Source organism: Heloderma suspectum, chromosome 4 (assembly GCF_057233095.1).
Source record: "Heloderma suspectum isolate Gila_16-S chromosome 4, 16-S_ref, whole genome shotgun sequence".
Classification (NCBI taxonomy): Eukaryota; Metazoa; Chordata; class Lepidosauria; order Squamata; family Helodermatidae; genus Heloderma; species Heloderma suspectum.
Window position 1 is genome coordinate 245,177,977 of NC_139461.1, and position 19,078 is coordinate 245,197,054.

The 19,078-nt window shown below is 43.0% G+C and overlaps 1 protein-coding gene across 3 annotated transcripts in view; it reads left to right on the top strand.

The window, feature by feature from the left end:
- The first annotated feature begins 706 nt into the window (after window positions 1–706).
- The window catches only part of SCUBE3 (signal peptide, CUB domain and EGF like domain containing 3), a 165,301-nt gene continuing 146,929 nt past the window's right edge, over window positions 707–19,078 (top strand). For all 3 annotated transcript variants that reach the window (XM_084853062.1, XM_084853063.1, XM_084853064.1), the window contains exon 1: window positions 707–1,435. In XM_084853062.1, the coding sequence (XP_084709188.1) occupies window positions 1,354–1,435 (82 nt within the window). In that variant the 5' untranslated portion in view covers window positions 707–1,353. The remainder of the gene's footprint in view (window positions 1,436–19,078) is intronic.

A 19,078-nucleotide genomic window follows, 5' to 3' on the forward strand; every position in this document is an offset into this window, starting at 1 on the left:
AGACATTTGGGGGCAGGGTGCCCTTAGTTATCGGTGAGTGTCGTGACTAAACATTCTGCACACGCTTAGAGGTACTCTTCTTCTTCATACATTTACAAGGCTGAACTTTGCCAATGACAGAAAACAAGTTCCAGACGTGAGTCTTGGTCCACATTAAACCCCATACTAGGAAGGCATTTCCAAGGTTTAATGATTTAAGTGGCAACAACAAAGATTGTTCTTTCAAAACAAAACAAGAATAAAACCACGTCGTTTGACTAATTACAAATTCCAACAGGTCCAGAAGCAGACACAGGAATGGGATGATCTCGCTTCAGGGAGACGTTGGTAGAAAAATCACCGGGAGCTCATTCAGAGGGGAGGTTAGTATAACATGGCAAAGAGTCTAGCTAATTCGCAGGGTTTCTTCTTTCATTTCTTCCTCTTTGCAATCTCACTCATCCCCCTCCGCTCAGCTGAAGGGAGAGAGAAAGAAGGCTCTTTGATCTGGAGTTTGCATTGATTCCGAGAACACGTCTCTTGCCTTCAGACCAGGCAGGCACCAAAAACTTAAAAAAAAAAAAAGTGTTGCAGGTCATGGCATCTGCAAGCTGGTTCTCTCTCTCCACCCCCCCTTCCCTCTTAATTCTCTTTTCTGAACACAATCCCCTTTCTCATGCCCCTCCCCTCTTTCCTCCCTAGCCCGGCAAAGTGGGGGGAAGAGGCTGCAGAGGGCTTGTTGGGTCTGGAGCTCGCACGGGAGTTTGCATTGATCCATTGATTGCACATGGTCTCTTGCCTGACCTCCTTGCTCCCAGGGAAGCTGTCTCCATGGCTACTGGCCCTACTCCCCCAGTGGCAGACTGTAAATTCCTGCAGGCAGAGCTGAGCAGAGCCCGGGCCGGTGGGAGGGAGTGAAGAAGGAGCAGGAAAAGGCAAATAAGAAAGAAAGAGAGAAAGGAAAAAGGGCGTTGCTTGGATGGACCTTTCACAGGTCCCCAGCACTAGACCAAGGCACTTTTTAAAAAATCTACTGCTCTCTAACAAAACTGGAACTGGCTGGGATTCCTTCTTGGAAAAAGGAAGCAGCTGAAGGGAGGACGATCAAGTCCACTTAAAAGATACCGCAGGTTTCCCTTTCCTATTTAGTAGCATCAGGAAAAGTAGACGGAGTCCTCAGCAGATTTGGCCATCCTTTCTCCAGTACCACTTTCACAGACCACCAAGAAAACAGACCTTGTGTGTGTGTGTTTTTTTGGTTAAAGTTTGCATGCGGTCAGTGCGCTGTTTTAAAGCATCAGAGAAGAAGACATCCCCCACACCCACACACACTCCTCTTCCTGGTTCGACCCTTCTGCACACAAGCCGATTGTAATGGGGGCCCTGGAGATTGTTGGATTGTGCCTGCTTTCCTTTCTCCTCTACTCAGGCAACACTATGGCTAAAGCTAGTCAAGGTAAGAAGAATCGCCGCCCTACCCGTCTCTCTCCCTGCATATGTTCAGTGTGTGTGTGTGTCTGTATATCAGATATAGATAAATGACTATTCCTCTGGTTTTTAACCCTTCGCTCAATCTGTGAGATTAGCAAGCACCAGCAAAATATGTAATCTAATTGTCGAATGCAAATCCTTTTAGCTTTTACTGTTTGTTAGGAACGCTTTTAAAATTGCTGTTCGGGGATGGGGTGGTGTGTGTGAGAGAGGTGGATGGATATGGGGGAAAGTTTTGGGGGGGTTTCCTCCCTCAAAGCTAGAAACAGGGTCTATAGTCCTCACCCCGTCCCTTCTGTTATTGGATTAATCATCATACTTTTAGAAGCAATTACATTTTAAATGCTGATGGGACATACATGCGCATTATTATCATTGTTGAATGTGAGTCGTATTTATGCACAGCAATGGGGCTTGAGATATAGATATTCTTAGCGAAGAGATGTGTTTTACATGCATCTACCTGCAAATAGCCTGATTATCTTGTAGTCTCTTCCCATTTAAAAGCAGCACTAGATGTGTACACGTGTGGAGACACACACACGAACTGTATAGCTTTACTCCTGCTGTAACAGTAGCACGTCACCTTCAGATGAAATGGAAGGAATAGCAATATGATAGAAATACGGGAATGGGCAGGAGACGTTTTAAATGAGTCCCGTATTAAGCAATATGATAATATTTTAGCCATGTGATTGTACCTCTTCTTTCCCTTCTCTTGTAAAGCTGCCTGGAGGGAATCTCAAGGTTATTGTGTTATCTGCTTAAAGGGCTTTCTTTTTTTAAAGCAATTGAATAAGGGAAGCCAGACTGGAAAAGTAGAAGAGGGTGGTTTTTTGTTCTTCCTTTGCGGCTCTGTAAAGAGAGGACCTGGTTTCATGTAAAGCTTTATGATTTTAGCTTAGAAAGGAATGCTTAGGCTTTTCTCTCCTCTCCAATTATCTTCAGTGCATGCATTGCTTTCATATTCTTATCATAATATTTATTTATTAAGGCCCTTTGGCTTCAAATTCCATTGAAGCCCTGGCCAGATTTATGCTAAAATAGCAAAGCAAAATTCCATCCTGTAGAGACTTGACGGATACCTTCAGGGAAAGAAGGGGAGGGATTTGGGCTAGATTCTTGTTTGATGAAAATTAGCAGGTAAAGGTCTTTATATCAGTTTCCATTGCAAGAGAACCAAAATGACATTTCAGTGGAACCATGCTGATTAACATCAGATGGGAATCCTGAGCATTTACTCGTTATTCGATTTTTTTTTAAGCCTTGTTTTAGTTTTTTTTTTAAAAGAAGCTTTCTGATGTCTTAAGGTCATTACATTTCAAAATACCTGAAACGGCCTATCATACAGGGCATGTAAATTAGTTATATTGCTCACAGTACTAGCTGATCATAGAAACCATGTCTCTTGGAAATCTAGGTAGTGGGGAGAGGATGAGCAGTAGCCCTACACACAAAAGTTTGAACTTGAGCTCCTTGTCCTTTTTGTTCCTCTGGATACGGTTGTGATTATGAATGAAAATGTGTATGTAAAGAGCAACACACTCGTACAGAGATTTGTGAAATTTCATAGAAACAAAGTTCTTGGAAGAAGTATAGGAGTAGCTGGTGTATTGATGGGTTAAAAATAAAAATAAGAATTGGAAATCTGGGATCCACTCATTTTCAGAATGAGCAAGTGACCATGAAAAAAAAATGTTTCAAAATCAGTACACTTATGGTAGGGACACTCTGTCATTCAAGAATATCATTCCCTCAGTGGGTATGTAGTGAGTGCAAGTGCTGGGGGGCCAAACTGGCCCATGCAAAGGGTGAAAGTGGGTTTTTGCATACCAGAGGAATCCTTAAGGTGTGCAGGAAAATCTCATTTTTAACAACATTTTAAACAACAATTCCCCCTCCCCAAACCCTCAAAAGCAGCAGGGCCTAAGGGTAAGCGTATGCATGGTGGTCTCATGGTGCCTCCAAATGCTGGCAGTAGAGAGCAGCATGGAGGCATCACCAGCTTTTCACTGGCAGGCGTTGGGCTGAAGGAAGGGAGCTACTTGCTTCTCTTTAGCCTGGGGCCAAAAGGGGAGGGCTCAAGCGGAGGGGCTACATTGCCTGTCCCAAGAGCCAGTTCCATAGCACCCCATTGCTTAGAGATCTGCATGTTGAAGCATGCTGCTGTGCATGTATGACTTGCTAGATCAGGACCTGGGAATAAATCAGATGCCTATCCAATGCTCAAGTGGTCCATCTGCACTTTATTGTTTTCAATGGGATGTACATTTGGGTATGTGTCTCTGTGAGTGTAGGTAGTTCACATCAGCACTTGTATGCACATCTGATTTAGCTTCTGGTTCTCTGTGTGTGGATCTCCTTAGTTGGATTGGTGAGAAAGCATGGTGGTGGGAGTGGAGAGGTGGGGGTAAAAGGCAGCTGCCGGCGTGATCACATCACTCTGGTGCTGAAGGAGTTGCACTGGTTACCAGTTGTTTTCCAGGCCACATTCAAGGTGTTGAATACAACCTTTAAAACCCTATATGGTTCCGGCCCAGCCTATCTCAAGGTGTGCCTCCAGCAGCCCCAGACAGGCCGCTTAACAAGATCAGCCTTGGATGGCCTTCTCTCTGTCCCATCAGCCAGGACAGCTAGGCTGGTGAGGATGAGGGAGAGGGCCTTCTCTGTGGTGGCCCCCACTCTGTGGAACTCCCTCCCTAGGGAACTCTGCCATGCCCCCTCTTCCGCCATGCTTCCGCCATGCATTAAAAACGTGGTTGTTCAGGCAGGCTTTGGGGGTGGGTTAGGGTATTTTTAGAAATATGATGTTTTAATGTAAAAACTAAATGGTTTTAAAACTGTTTGTATTGATGTACATTGCCCAGAGTGGCCGGGTGACCGGCCAGATAGGCGATTAAGAAAATGAATGAATGAAATAAACATTTCCTCCTCTTTGGTCTGCTCCTTTTCCACTTTTACAAAATCTTTTCACAGCTCCACACTGAAGATTTACAATTTTAAAAATGTTTGTAAAGTGCTTTAAGGATCAGCTACTGGAGGCCTCAAGGCTAAATCTGGCCTCATGCAGAATACCAGTTGCCCTCTCTCCCCCTGTTGCCAGCTTAGAGGCAAATACAATGTGTGGAAGGAGCAGTGGCTGTTGTCATGAAACTTGACAGCTGACTGTCTAATGAGGGAGAGAGAGGCTGGTCTGCCACATTCCATCCCATCCTCAAATCTGCTGTCCAGGAAAATTAGTTGCTGACCAAGCTTTTAAATGATGGATTTGCTCAGCCTACCACGCACTCACAGCAACACTGAAGGCATCACAAGTACATGTTAGGAGATTTGTCTACATTTTAAGAAATGATTCCTGAATTTGTATGGCATATTTATTTATTTTATTTATTAGTTTTTTTAGTAAGTCATTGCTGACTTACTCAGAATATTTTACTGCTCCTTGCTGACATTCTTAATAATATTATGAATTATCCATTGGAAGTTTAGTCTGAAAGAAGCAGATTTATTTCAGTCACCCCCCAGCCTCTTTAAAGAGAAGTCAGGGGATACAATAATAGTTGGGCCTCTGCTAAACTAGTTAGGTCAGTTTGGGAAGGGTAGGCAGAATTAATAATACGCATCCACATAATCTGGATTTCATAAACAGGCAAAAGAGATGCTAACAAATAAAGAATTGTAAGTGTTTATCTGCCAGCACATTCTGCTTCCTTTTCATAAACTTGGAGGCCAACTTCTCAGAAGGTAGGATTTACCTGGGTATTCAGAGATGGAGAAAAGTAGAAGGACTGACCAAGGTTAAAGTACTTCCCCAATCCACTGGGCAGAAAAAGCAGAAATATGTTTTGGGCATTGTCACATGCTTTGTGTGTGAATTTTAGCAATTCAGTTAGGTTGTAATTCTCAACCAAAGCTGTCATATTGCATTCATTGGGACTCCTCCAAGATACATGGCTTGAGGGTTTTTGGAATTGATCTCTCTGGCCCCAAAGCTTCGTCTGGAAGTGGGTGCAGTAAATTTTGTACAAACAATATCTTTTGAATAAGTCATTTGATAACCTCCCTAGAAAGCTCTATGCTTATTAACTGGGTTTTGCTAATAAAAGCAAGACAAATACAAGAGCTGTACTTTATAACCATTGGAAACCAAGACTGTCCACATGTAACAACAATTCCTGGGTTAATTTAGGAATTGTCGGGCCTGGGCAAGAATGAGCAAGCATGCTGCCTCCTCCACTTTCAATCAACAACCCAGGAAGGTTCCTGGGTTGTTGTCTTGATGTCTGAACCCTGGGTTGTTTAGAGCACAATGCTATGTATTTTTAGACAGAAAAATGTCCTACAACTCGTTTAGGAAATGCTGGGAGTTGTAGGACCTTTTTCTGTCTAAACATGCATGAAACTGCACCTTTAGGGGTTAAACAACTCAAAGTTAACTCAGCAGTCACTTGGACCCAGAGTCCACAAACAGAATGCTCTGCTAACATCTCTCAAATGCACTCTTGCAAATGCAAGTTAGCACATCAGTTCTCCTGATGCACATGAAGCAGCCACCTTGCTGAAGCTAAGCAGGTCTGGGTCTGGTCAGTGCTTGGAGGGGAGACCACCTGGGAACCACATGTAGCCACCTTGAGTTCCACATTGGAAGAAAGGCGGGATATAAATATAATAACAAACAAAATGCAGTGATGAAAAATTAGATTTTGGAAGATCTAGTGAGTATTAAAAGCAGGTAGAGTGAATAATTCAAATAATCGCTAACTCACAGTTAAAATAATTAATTTAGCTATGCTAAAATCTTAAACACTTCTGTGCACCATGTTTCAATGGAATTTAAAGGACTCAGCCTCCCATTACCATCTGTACTTCCCCAGAGGCAATGGTGTAGAACATGATTATAAGAAAGATGATGTAGCACACTGATTGGTTTGGGAGATAATGGGTTGGGTTCTTTTAAAGTCAGAATGCACCTGCAGGGCCTAAAATGGGGAAATTTAAAAGAATATAATTCACTTGATTGCAGATACATGATCTACTTTCGTTCCCTTCCTTCTCACCACCTCCTAGTATAAAATCACCTCTTTTCCCTTCAGCTCCCTTTATCTCCTCCTCCTACTTATTCACTCAAAAAATCATAGAGGATGATTGCCTCCTGCACCTCTGATACATGAAATATAAAACCGTAAACATTTCAACATGCAGCAGTTCAAAGGAGAACTTTGATTGAAGACATCTAACATGCCTGTACTTAGTTTTGAGAGGGGGGTGGGCTGCAAGAGCAGCTAAGAGTCTTCTTTTGTAACAGCGAGGCAAAGTTTAAATGTTCAGACACCTTGAATCATCCTGTCCTGAGGGGCATTACTGTCTCCAAAGTGTACGGGTTATATTGTTTTTACAAAAAGTCACACTGGAATAATCTACATAGGAAAATATTCCAGAACAACTTAAACCTTCATTTTCAAAGTTATAAGTCCCCTGAGAGGCTTACGAGAAGCTTACGATGATGGTAAATAAAGTGTACTCTGTCTTCACAATCTTAAACTAGCTTCAGTGTGCTGGCTGGTCTTCAGCTTATGCAGCACACAGCATGGGGCTCGTGCAATTCTTGCTTTCTTCAGCGGAATGTAAATACTTTAAGGATGGTTTTAATTAGTAAAAAACAACACCTAAACAAAGATTTCAATTTTTTTAAAGAAAGTAAGCTAGCTTTTTATCCTTTATGACTAATATGTCATCAATTTATGTAGAAATCTACCTAAAGATGCCAGGCCTCATGTCTAATTTAGCAAATTCACTGCTTTTTTATTTTTTAATGCAAACCAAAAATATAGAGCAATCGTTATCTGTGCTAGTATAAAATGAGCATGCATGAGAGCAAAAACAAACTTTCCTTTTTCTAGAGTAGACTGTTACCATGAAAAACAGAAAACCAAACTTAGATCTTACAGAAGACCAAAATAATGTAAAGAAATCTACAAAGAAATGTAAGTTGCAGTCAAGCGTTTGACATTGCACAGCCGTAAACCACAGGACTACAGTCTGATTATAAAAAGCAACAAGAGACAGAGAGAAGACAGCAAGCTGTAATGACAAAAAACTCTGTCAAATGCCCTATTCCTAACATAACTGTTGGCTCCAGCAGATCTCAAGTGACTATAGAACTTACACCCATCTGAACCTGTGTGTTTTAGGGGTATTCAAACCCACTTCATTTGGTCCCAGTGCTGGTCTATGCAAGTAGCATTAATGAAAATACCTCATGCGATGACTGGTTGTTCATAAGAATGGAACTGAGGGTGGAATTAGTTCACTGAGTCATTGTAATGGGAGAATTATACATCACATTATTTGTATGGACTTCAAAGACATGCAAACCATATAATGCTTCATGATTTATGTATACAAGGTTGGCTATCTTAGTGTAATCACACAGTATAATTACTTTCCATTACAGAATGTGCCTAATAAGGAGCAAGGCATGTCCTAACACAATATATTGAGACTCAGTCTTTTACTTAGCAAAATACTCCATGTATGAAAGTGGACAAGACGCTTTTGAGGAGAACCCTTTCCTCAGGGGTTATGTAGATCAGTTGATTGTGTTGTTGTTGTTCAGTCGTTCAGTCGTGTCCGACTCTTCATGACCCCATGGACCATAGCACGCCAGGCCTTCCTGTCCTGCGCTCTCTCCCGGAGAGTGCTCAAGTTCATATTCATTGCATCGGTGATGCTATCTAGCCATCTCATCCTCTGCCGTCCAATCCTCCTTTTGCCTTCAGTCTTTCCCAGCATCAGGGTCTTTTCCAGGGAGTTTTCTCTTTGCATTAGGTGGCCAAAACATTTGAGCTTCAGCTTCAGTATCTGTCCTTCCAATGAGCACTCAGGGTTGATTTCCTTTAGGATGGACTGATTTGACCTCCTTGCAGTCCAGGGGACTTGTAAGAGTCTTCTCCAGCACCACAGTTCGAAAGCATCAATTCTTCGGCGCTCAGCCTTCCTTATAGTCCAGCTCTCACAGCCATACATTACTACTGGGAAAACCATAGCTTTGATTAGACGGACCTTTGTCGGCAAGGTGATGTCTCTGCTTCTTACTATGCTGTCTAGCTTGGCCATAGCTTTCCTCCCAAGGAGCAAGCGTCTTTTAATTCAAATGTGGCTTCTGAAAATATTCCTATGTTAACAATGGCCTTGTGCAACTCGATTTCACCATTTTATAAAATGGAGCAGCAACAAATAGGTGTAGCCAACTAATGGCTGCATTTCGACACTTCTCCAAACCAAGGTTTATTGGATACAGATTAAATTGTGGGCTTGATTGCTCCTTTCTCCCATTCCCTCCTCCCCTTCTGCATGCGGCACTTCCTAGTCCACTGAAATCATAGTTTACCTTTATGCCTAAATCAGCAAACTATGGTTTGAGTGAGCCGTGCAAAACAGGATTGGGAACCAGGACAGCAAAGTATGGTTTGAGTAGACCAGGAAGTAATGTATTAAGCCGTGTGCATGTGAGGAGAGAAGGGTGTGCTTGAGCCCGTGGCTTATTTGGATGAGTATCTGAATGCAGCCAATGTGTTACATTGTGTTTGTGGGTAGTGTGAATGCACATATTTGGATGCAATCCTATGCATGTTTACACAGGAAAAACGTCCTACAACTCCCAGCATACTTTTTTCTATCGAAACATGCATAGGATTGCACTCTGAATTGCTGTTAGAAAAACTTTGGAGGACAGTCACTTAATAAGGCTGCAGCCAGCAAATAAGATGAAAGTAAGAGAATAGGCTACTGACCATGGCTGCTACCTGTATTGTAAATCTGGTGTAAGTGAGATATAATGAAGCTAGAATGAGCACTTTACAGAGATCAAAAAGGGACAGTCAGACCTGCCCACAGGTTTTAAGAAGAGATGTGATAGACAAGGAAATTTCTTGAGAACTGGAAGGAGTAGAGGAAGCAAACTGTGCAGGGAAGCCCTGGCCTGAGCAAAAAGATGAGTCCTAAATCACTTTTTGAAAATGGTGACAGGTGGAGTAATTATATTCTTATTTCTGCCTTTCCCTCACATAGTGTTACATAGGGCATTCCAAACTTTTTTTAAAAAAAGAATTTTGGCTCCAATCCATGTGTAATCACAAGGAATTAGTTGTGCCATGAGTTGGTGGCATTCCCAATGGCATCAAAAGACCACATCCCCAGACAGTTCAATAGGACTGGGGTGATTGTCATGTAGGTGGGGATGTTGATTCAGATGTTCTTCTGGATCAGGGATGTGTGTGGAAGTCTGCCTATGTACATTGATAACTCTTCAATCTCTTACACAACTAGGGCATTTATCTTTCATGCTAGCTCCAGTATTAGTTGGGTGGTATCCTGTCGCCGCATATGGCTGGGAAGAGGAAAGGTAGCGTTAGCGCAGTGGGTGGGAGATAAACTTTCTGTAGGAGTATAGGCATACTGCTGTTTGCTTTGTGGGAAGGGGGATAACAGGGGAGGACAAGTGCTTCAGTGCTGGCTTTGCATACAATATGGCCAGATGGAAATAATATATTTATATTTAAAAATTCGAATGTTTCCCAAAAGGTCTTGCGGTTAGTGTTGCTCAGGGCTGTAACGTGTTTACTTGTGAAGATTAAAGAAAAACATGGAGATAGTATTCTGTCCCAGTTGCTCACTAAAAAGTAATAAGCACGACCTATGACAACAATTTACAGTGTGAAGTAGAGTGGCCACTTGTGAATCACCAAAATAGAGGATGCATATCACCCAAAAAAGAGGACATTGATTTGCATAAAATTTGCATATGCTAATCTATATGCATAGATGCACATTTAGGAATAATAATTATAATTTAAACAGAAATGCAGTACATCTCTCCATAGTGTGATATCTGTGACCTGTGTGCCTTGCTCATTCTGCTGCCTAGATGCTATTGATGGGCAAATACAAGGCCAAACTCTTCCATCTGATGGTTCTTTATCTTTAAACCAGACTTGGACAGGACAGCCCTTCAGACAGAGGACACCTTCAAAATAGAGAATAATCCTCTGGCAGCCATTCAAATAGAGGACCATCCTCTGTAAAAGAGGACACCTGGCCACCAGTGCTCCTGTTCAGAGTTCCAGCCAGCCATAGCCTTTTTTAGGGTACTCCATTACATATCCCCTCCTTCTCTATTTTCAGTCCCCCTCCCCACACACACACTCCGCATTCCATGCCCACTGAACTTATTTAGTCATTGGGCTTTGGTGGGTTGGGTTTTTTTTGCCTCCTTAGGTTTATTTCTCTAAAGGTTTTTTGTACTTCTGCAGAACTGGGGGTCCTGCTTGTACCTCCCTGTTACATATGTGTGCGTGTGGTGCTGTTTTGCCTACATAATGATTGGCATTCATCTGCAAACATCTCTAATAACATTACTTTAAACATATTAGGCTCCCTAGTTCTGACTGTTCTGCAGTGATTCCCCAGTTCCTTAGTCCCCCTCTGTGGCTTTCAGATTTATTTATGAAATGAATAGTACATGAATAGTCCAGAACTGCTGTAGCTCACGAAAAAGAACACGCTGCTGCTGAGGATAATAGCCTGTTCACAAAATAATGTGGTAGAGGAGAGGGAGCACTATTGCTCATCTCCAATGATATAGGTGAAAGGTCTCAATAGCAGCACATGGCAATGGTGGTGGCTGAGGGAAGAAACATTTAAGAAAGAGCCGTGTGTGTAGCCCACATGGCACTGCACAGTATGCCTGGATCTGCTACGCATATAGTGCAGAAGGCAATTGCTACTCATTATGAACTGCCAGGCAGCTGAGCACCAAAGATAATCCGGCAGCAAGGAAGCCACCCTCGATCTTCCATATTATTATGGAGGTATAGAAGTATTCCACATATATACACCTGTTCCTTTGGTAGCAGGGAATTTTCCCTTCTTACTGTGCCTAATGCTGCAGCTACCAACACTCCCCCCCCCACACCCCCACCCCCACTTGCTGAATGGCCTAACTTTTCTCTCATACCCTTGGTTGCACCAATAGCGCCTGAAGAAAAAGGAAAGAAGTAGGCAGCAACCACAAACAAAGTATTACAAGCCAAATACTAAGATTCACGGCTAGTCCCTTTTCTCCAGTGCTAAATGCCACCCGCCTCAGGTGACTTTATGGTGAAGCTGACTGTAAGGACAGCCTCCCTTCTTCCTTCTCTCCTCAAACCCACAGCGCAATCCTATGCATACGTATTTGGAAGTAAACCCTAGTGGTATTTGCTTCTGAGTAAACCTGCAAAGGATTGTGCCACAATTTTAACAAAGGCTTTTCTGCTCTTACTAGTTAAGGCTCATCTGGTTTGATGATCAGGGTTGGGGAGAGTGGAAAGTTACAGTTCTTTTCTGAGCCCCACTCCACTCCCCTCAACTGTATTACAAGTAGTTCATTTAGTTTGCTCTACAGAAGTTAATAGGAACCACCAAACACCAATAATAAAAATAAATAAATCATAGGAAATGCTGTGCTGGATAAGACCAAAGGCCTATCTAGTTCCCACAGTGGGCAGCAGTATTCCTATGGGAAGCCCACAAGCAGGACACAAGTGCAACAGCATCCTTCCACTCATGTTACTCAACAACTGGTACTGAGGAGCAGATACTGGAGGTAGTATACAGCTGTCATGACTAGTAGCCATTGATAGCCTTATCCTCTATGAATTTGCCTAATCTCTTTTTAAAACCATCCATTTTGGTGGCTATCGCTACATCTTCTGATGTAGTCCTGCCCCAGGGTTCTGTTTCTTGGTCGCTCCAGAGTGTGACAGAATTTGGGGAACTAGCTGTTTATATATACAGATTACATCTAACGTCATGCTAGGGCTGCTGTGATCACTACCGCATCCCATCTCCACTACTTACTGTAAATTCTTGTAAATCTCACCCTTCCCTGAAGTCACTTAGACATAACTCCAGAGTTGCCAATTCCACTGAAAATCTGCCACAGCAAGCCATGATCTTTGGGGATGCCTGAAGCATGCTCCCTAAGCTCTTTAAACCAGTCTCTGGAGATGGGGGGAGGCAAGGTTTTCAGCATTTCTGACACCGCCTTTCATCATCTTCCAGACAAAGTAATGTGTTGTCTCATGACCAGACTCCTTAAGTGTAATACAAATTGCCTTAGCAAGCTCCTTCTTCTTCTCCCTTGCTGTGCTCTGAGCCAAACAAACTGTACCGCAGTGTCTGAGGTGGTTATTAGTTCACTGGTAAAAGGGCTACTGAAGTTATAAAGCTTTAATTTGGCATTAACTCAAATGGAAACTTTGCAAGACTGCCAACAGCTACACATATACATATTCACCATATATATATATATATATATATCCTGGTTAATGTACATTATATTAAATTAAAAATAAAAGCACATTTTAAAGACTCTTGAAGTTCTTTGAGACTGAAGAAAATTATGGATTATTTTTGTTAAGTTTTATATTTTTACTAACTGTCCAGTTCCCATTCTGCCCCTTTCCCTTTTACAATAGTTTACTGGAGCTTTAAACTTAAAACACAGGAGTTAAATAACTGGAGGGGAAAGTAGCCTGTACTTATGCAAATGCTAGGTATTTCAAACTCATTTAAAGGAGGTGACAAGCATGTGGAATGGTATAAAAAAAATTCTGCATGTCTGTGTACAACAAGTAATATATGACTCCTAAATCCATCTTGGGGCTGACAGGTAAATCACTGATAACATGAACTGGGGTCCTTTATATTCACCACAGTTAAAGCAGTTTGACCACTCCAGCTTGTCACCCTGGAAAGATCACTCTTAAATTGCTAATAAGAATGGCTGAATAGATTTATTCATCTACAGAAGTATTTGTTTGATTGGTTCATGTATATATTATTATTCTCTCTCTCTCTCTCTCTCTCTCTCTCTTTCTTTCTCTCTCTCTCTCTCTTTCTCTCTCTCTCTCTCTCGGTAATGTTGTAAGTAGCTACTACTTGAATTTAAGATGTCAGTGGTCTGAGATCTGTAGTGGGAAGATGAGGCCATCAATGGCTGCTACTCCTGATGGCTATGTGCTACTTCCAGGATCAGAGGCAGTATGCCTCTGAGTAACAGTTGCCAGAGAACAAAAGTGGGAGAGGGCTACTGCTCTCATGTCCTGCTTGTGGGCTAACCAGAGGCATCTGGCTGGCCACTGGAGAACAACATGCTAGGCTAGATAAGCCTTTGATCTGATCCAGTAAGGATCTTCTTATGTTTTTAATGGGCATTCATGTGTGGGCGAATGTACATCCCTTCTTCCTTTCTGCTTCAGTAGTCTGGCTCTGCATCAGATTCTGAAATCATTACCTGAGATATAGTGCTTTCTGTAAATATTTGGAGTCAGGAGGCCAGTTCACACAACCAAATCAGAATGCTGTGGACATGGGTAGAGTGGATCCATATAGTATTCAGCATGTGCAGCGTGATTGCTTCAGCATATGCTCAACTGGCAGCTCCCAGTCCATATTCACTGAGCTACTGCTTAACTCCCAACCACTTAATTACTTCAGTTTGTGCCAAATCTTTTCTGGATCTGCTCAGTGCACATTTTATTATGGCAAGTTTGTCATATGAATGATCCCTCACTAGCAGTATCATCAGATGCCAGATCAAGCCTAAAAATGTAAGTTTCGAGGCAACCTCATACAAAATTAAAGTTACTTCACAAAAAAGGAGCAGGATTTCTGGGGCCAGGTCTGTGGGTGCAAAGATATGGTTATAATAAGAATGGGATTCCCTTCTTACTGAAGGTGAGAATGGTAATCTAATTATACTCAAAAGAAAAGTGCCGAGAAAGTAATCAAATAAATATAAAACAGTGATGTCTTTTGATACTTCCTTCTATGAGCTGTCACTGCGCTTCACTGGGACATGCACAGAGCTCATTTTGCATGTGGGGAAGCTCCTTTTTTTCATTGGTAGCACAGAGATAAAAATCACATTGTAGACAGCAGTAGCCCCATACACACATCACATGCTGCTACCTGTGTGGTGGCCACTTGTCAGAGCTGGGCCATGGGCAGCAATGTGGAGCACGTCAACAGCTAGGAACTAGGAGTCAGAACCAAAGGGTGATCAGGATCAGAGAGCAAGCTAGAAGGGAGGAACAAAGAGCAAGACCACAATACCTCAGGTGCTTCCAGATAAGGCTTTTACTGTGCAATTGCCTTGCCTCATTCATGGAATTTTACGCGGGTTCACATATTGTCATCTATTGTAACCTTCCCGTGTTTTCCCACTGCTTCTTCTGTATTTTTTCTTACCCCCAAAATCTGTTAAGGAGGGAAATACAGAAAAGCTGCACAGTGCCCTTTGACTGGTACACTAGGAGCCATCTGTCTGGAAGCATCCCGGGTTGCTAGCAAAGTTTCATAGAGACCGGATGCCCTGTCATACTGGTTCCTACCCAGGAGTTGCCAGTGGCCAGCTGGGGTACAGTCAGTCCAGAAGGTTCTTCACGGAGAAGCTGTAGTGACACAGATTGCCACATGTGGCAGTGGTTAGCCATTCCTGACATCAAACTGCACAGTGAAGCCACATAAAGAAAGCTCTCTGTAGTAAGTCATTTGGTGAGAGGTGCCTTGCCATACAGTTGCAGTGATTTCAACCATACCAGTTCAAATTTCCTTCTCCCCACAATTGTTGTAGCACAGCTGAAATCACTACTACTGTGTGGGGAACCATTTAACATAAAAGGCTTACCATGCGACTGTACAATGGCTCTACGCATGAAATTGGCCATAGCATGGGGATAGGGAGGGAAAGAACCTTTGATGCCCATTTTTTCATAGAATTTATTTAACTATATGGAATCCGTCTTACCATAGAATTTATTTAACTATATGGAATCTGTCTTACCAAGGCCCAACTCAAATACTACTCAGTAAACTACAACCTTGTTCAGGCAAGTGTGAAATGGCCTAAATTTAGTGTCTCCCATCCCTTCTTTTAAGAGAATTTCACGGTCTTTCACAGTTATATAGGCCAAGACTACTGTACTGTAATATTATTTGCTTGGTGTTACACTTGTTTTCCTAGTTTTTAAATTCCTAGTTCTATTCATATTGGGGTGGCTGTATGTTTAAAGTACACAGAGTTCTAGAGAGGCTCTGTCCAAAAGAGTTTGATTTTCCAAAGACAGCCAAGGCAGGCTCAAGTGGGAGAGAGAGCATTTCTTCCACTTAGCTCACTCACTCCACAACTGAACATTTCATTGAAATGGAGCAAATGTAGTTCTAGGTGTGCATTATCCTCAAAACACTTGGTTTTTAAGGGCAGTATCTAAGTCGAAACTAGCACCAATGTAAATTACACTGTGCTAGAATAAGTTACCTCTAGTGCAACGCCAACAGCATTAGTTGGCATTACCATTTTCCTGGAAAACCCGTTGCACCAGCTAACGTTTTTGCTGTTGCGCAAGAGGTTGCTTATGGTAGTGCAGGGTACAGAACCTCAGACTCGGATGCCAGATCTGGCCCTCCGGGGTTCCCCAGATGGCCACACCGCCTTTCCCCCGGCTACCAATTGTTTGGTGGTTTCCCGGCTTTTGTGCAGTTTTTCCCCATTCTAAAAGGCTGAAAAGTCTCTCTTAAGTCTTAGTTACTGGCAGTAAGAACTTTATGGATTCCTGCATTGAGCAGGGGGTTGGACTCGATGGCCTTGTAGGCCCCTTCCAACCCTACTATTCTATGATTCTATGGTAAAATATGCTGGTATTTGGGGTATTTTGGCCCCACCTCTTTTGCCTTTGGCTCCGCCCACCACTGGAATACGGCCCCTGAGAGCTTCTCCAAAATGGACTTTGGCTCTCAATACCTCTGCACTAGTGCAAGATAGTGTTGACTTGGATTCTTCACACTGTGCCCAGTAACCCAAGACCTTATTAAAGGTACAAATGCCAGTGGGAAAACACTGCCCAGATGGATCTGGTGTCAGCTCTTAGTGTCCTAGGGCAGTTGCCATGGCCCCAGCAGCCTGGCAGAGCCCACCAGCACCTGTTTTGTTCCCACCCCCCATGCCAGCCAGCTGGGTCTGTGAGCAGCCATTTTGATTTCTCACAATGCCCTGGGGTGACTCTATGCCAGGCACCACTGGGCATTGTGAGAAATTACAGTGGTGGCTACTAGCTGTCCTTGGATTGCTGATTCCACCGTTGCTGCCAGGTAAGCTCAAGGGAGCCCATCAACATAGGAGGGGCCCTCCAGAGTGCAGTTTGACTAGGGCCCCTCAGACCTGGAGCTGGTATTGCTTCCTTCACACAATACACTTGGACAAATCCTACAGCCACTCTGCCTTTGTCAGGGTGGAAACTGAGCCCAGAGAGCCCCAGAGCAGTTCTGATTCTGAGGAGGAACAGCAATCCATGGGAGAGGAGCCAGCTCATCCCGCACGGGTTCAACACCTGGCAGAGATTCCTCCTGCCGGCATTCCAGAGATAGATAGTGACCCTGGTAGTGAGGGTGTGCGGGAGGGGGGCTTCTTAGATGCTCGACACAGACGCAAAGAGCGACAAGCGATGGAGGGCGCGGAAAAGAGGCGTAGCACCCGTTTGGCACGCAAGCAATGGCCGCCTCCCATGGACCCAAGGGAAAGAGGGAGGATCTCTCCCTAGCCCATAAGTTCTGGGTCTTCAAGTGACTCTCTTTCAAACGGGGATCAAATGCCTACTTGAAGCTTAGGACACTCTGCTGTTCCCTGCTTTAGTCGCTGGTGATTAGCATCTGAAAGAGTCATTAAGTTGTAAAAGGATTAAAGCTTTGAAAAGACTTCCTTTCGTCTGTGTCTTGAGTTGGCTATTGGAATCTACTGAGAGAGGCCGCCAAGGCGCTCCTGACAGCCTTTGACACTGTGGAGTTTAGTCTCCAATGAAGATAAGTGCAGACCTTGTAACATCCTGACAAAATAAGAGTGAGTCATAACTTTATTGATGCTTGTGGAAATCTGTCACTTTTTGGTACATTTTGGATCAGGATACAAGCTGTATCTCAAAATGCCGTTAGAGATGGGAACTCAGCACATAGCATGCCTGAGAATCAGCTTTATATATGCCTATACATATAGATGTAAGAGCTTGGATTTGTGCTTTGATGCATTTGTGCTTTTATCTCATTAGATAAAAAGTAGTATTTGTATAAAGTGTTATTATCCAAGTGTTGGGCGACCCTCTCCATCTGTAAATATCTTTTAATTTATGCATTTCTAATATTGCTAATATCTGCTTTCCCTTTCTCTGTGGGAAGTCTCTTAGATTCTTGGCCCTCTGCTCTTCTCTCTCTCTCTGTCTCTCTCTGTCTCTCTCTTGTACCTGGGCGACTTCATCAAATCCCATGGCTTTCAGTACCACCTATACACAAATGACCCCTCACTCAAGTCCCCGTCTACAGCAGTTTCTCTGATATTTCTGCTCTGAGGCTTTTTCAGTCCAAGTCTGAACATCTAATTTTTCCTCCCAAGCTCTCCTCTTTTTGTTTGTTGTCCTTAAGCATGGACAATGTTAGTGTCCGCCTTGTTGAACAGACATGTAGCCTTGGCTTTATCTTTGATTCTTCCCTCTCCTTTGGCCCCCTTATTTAGACCATTGTCAAGTTATACCAGTTCTCTGTTTAATGTGGCCCTTTCTCTCTCTCCAACACTCTGATCCATTCCTTGGTGAAGTATCCTGCTGCAGTCTACTTTCTGGCCTGTTGTCTCACCATGATCTCCTCACATCTATCCACCATGTGGCTGCCAACATCATTCACCTCCGTTATTGCTCTGGTCACATGATACCCTCCTTAAATCCCTACACTGGATTCCTGACCACTCCCACATCCAGGACAAAATCCTTGTCCTTACCATTAAAGCCCTCCATGGCCTTGGCCACTTATCTCTCTGCCCTTATATCCAAATACATCGCTGCCTGTGATCTTTATTCCTCCACCTCCTGCTCCCTCAAAAGACATCACCCCTTCTTTCTTGCTGCATGGTATGCTTGGAATTGCCTCCATGAACACTTGCATGATGCCACTGCTTCTTTCAAATCCCTCCTCAAAACCTTTTCTGTGAAGCGTTTGGCTCAGGCCTCTAGTTCTTTCGACCTGTTGTAAGTTAACTTATAAGTCTAAGCATATATAATTGAAATAATCATATATTCCTTCCCCTATTTATAATTTGAAACCCTACCATGTTTCCCAACCATATCTTCCATCTTTTTTCGCACTAGAAGAAATTTGTTATGAGAGAAAAGATGGAATGTCATCCATCTTTGGAAATCATGCCCTTTGATTGTTAGCAATAGGAGCCTTCCATCCAGAAGCACCCTAGGTCCTTTTTAGGGAGGGAGTTGCTAGCAAGCTACAACCAAAAAGTTTATTTCCCACACACTAGTAGACCTCATCACCTAGATGGGTAGATCTCATAGATCTTAGTGTCCCTTAAAGAGATGGAAAAGGTTACCCAAAGTTTAATATACCTTTGCAGACAGCTTACATAGGGAGGTGCTTCCAAAGATACCCTGTCTTGATTAAAGCCAGTGGGAAAATATCACACTCACCAGAACTGTTTCCCAGTTAATATAACTGAGGAGGCTGTGACATGGCA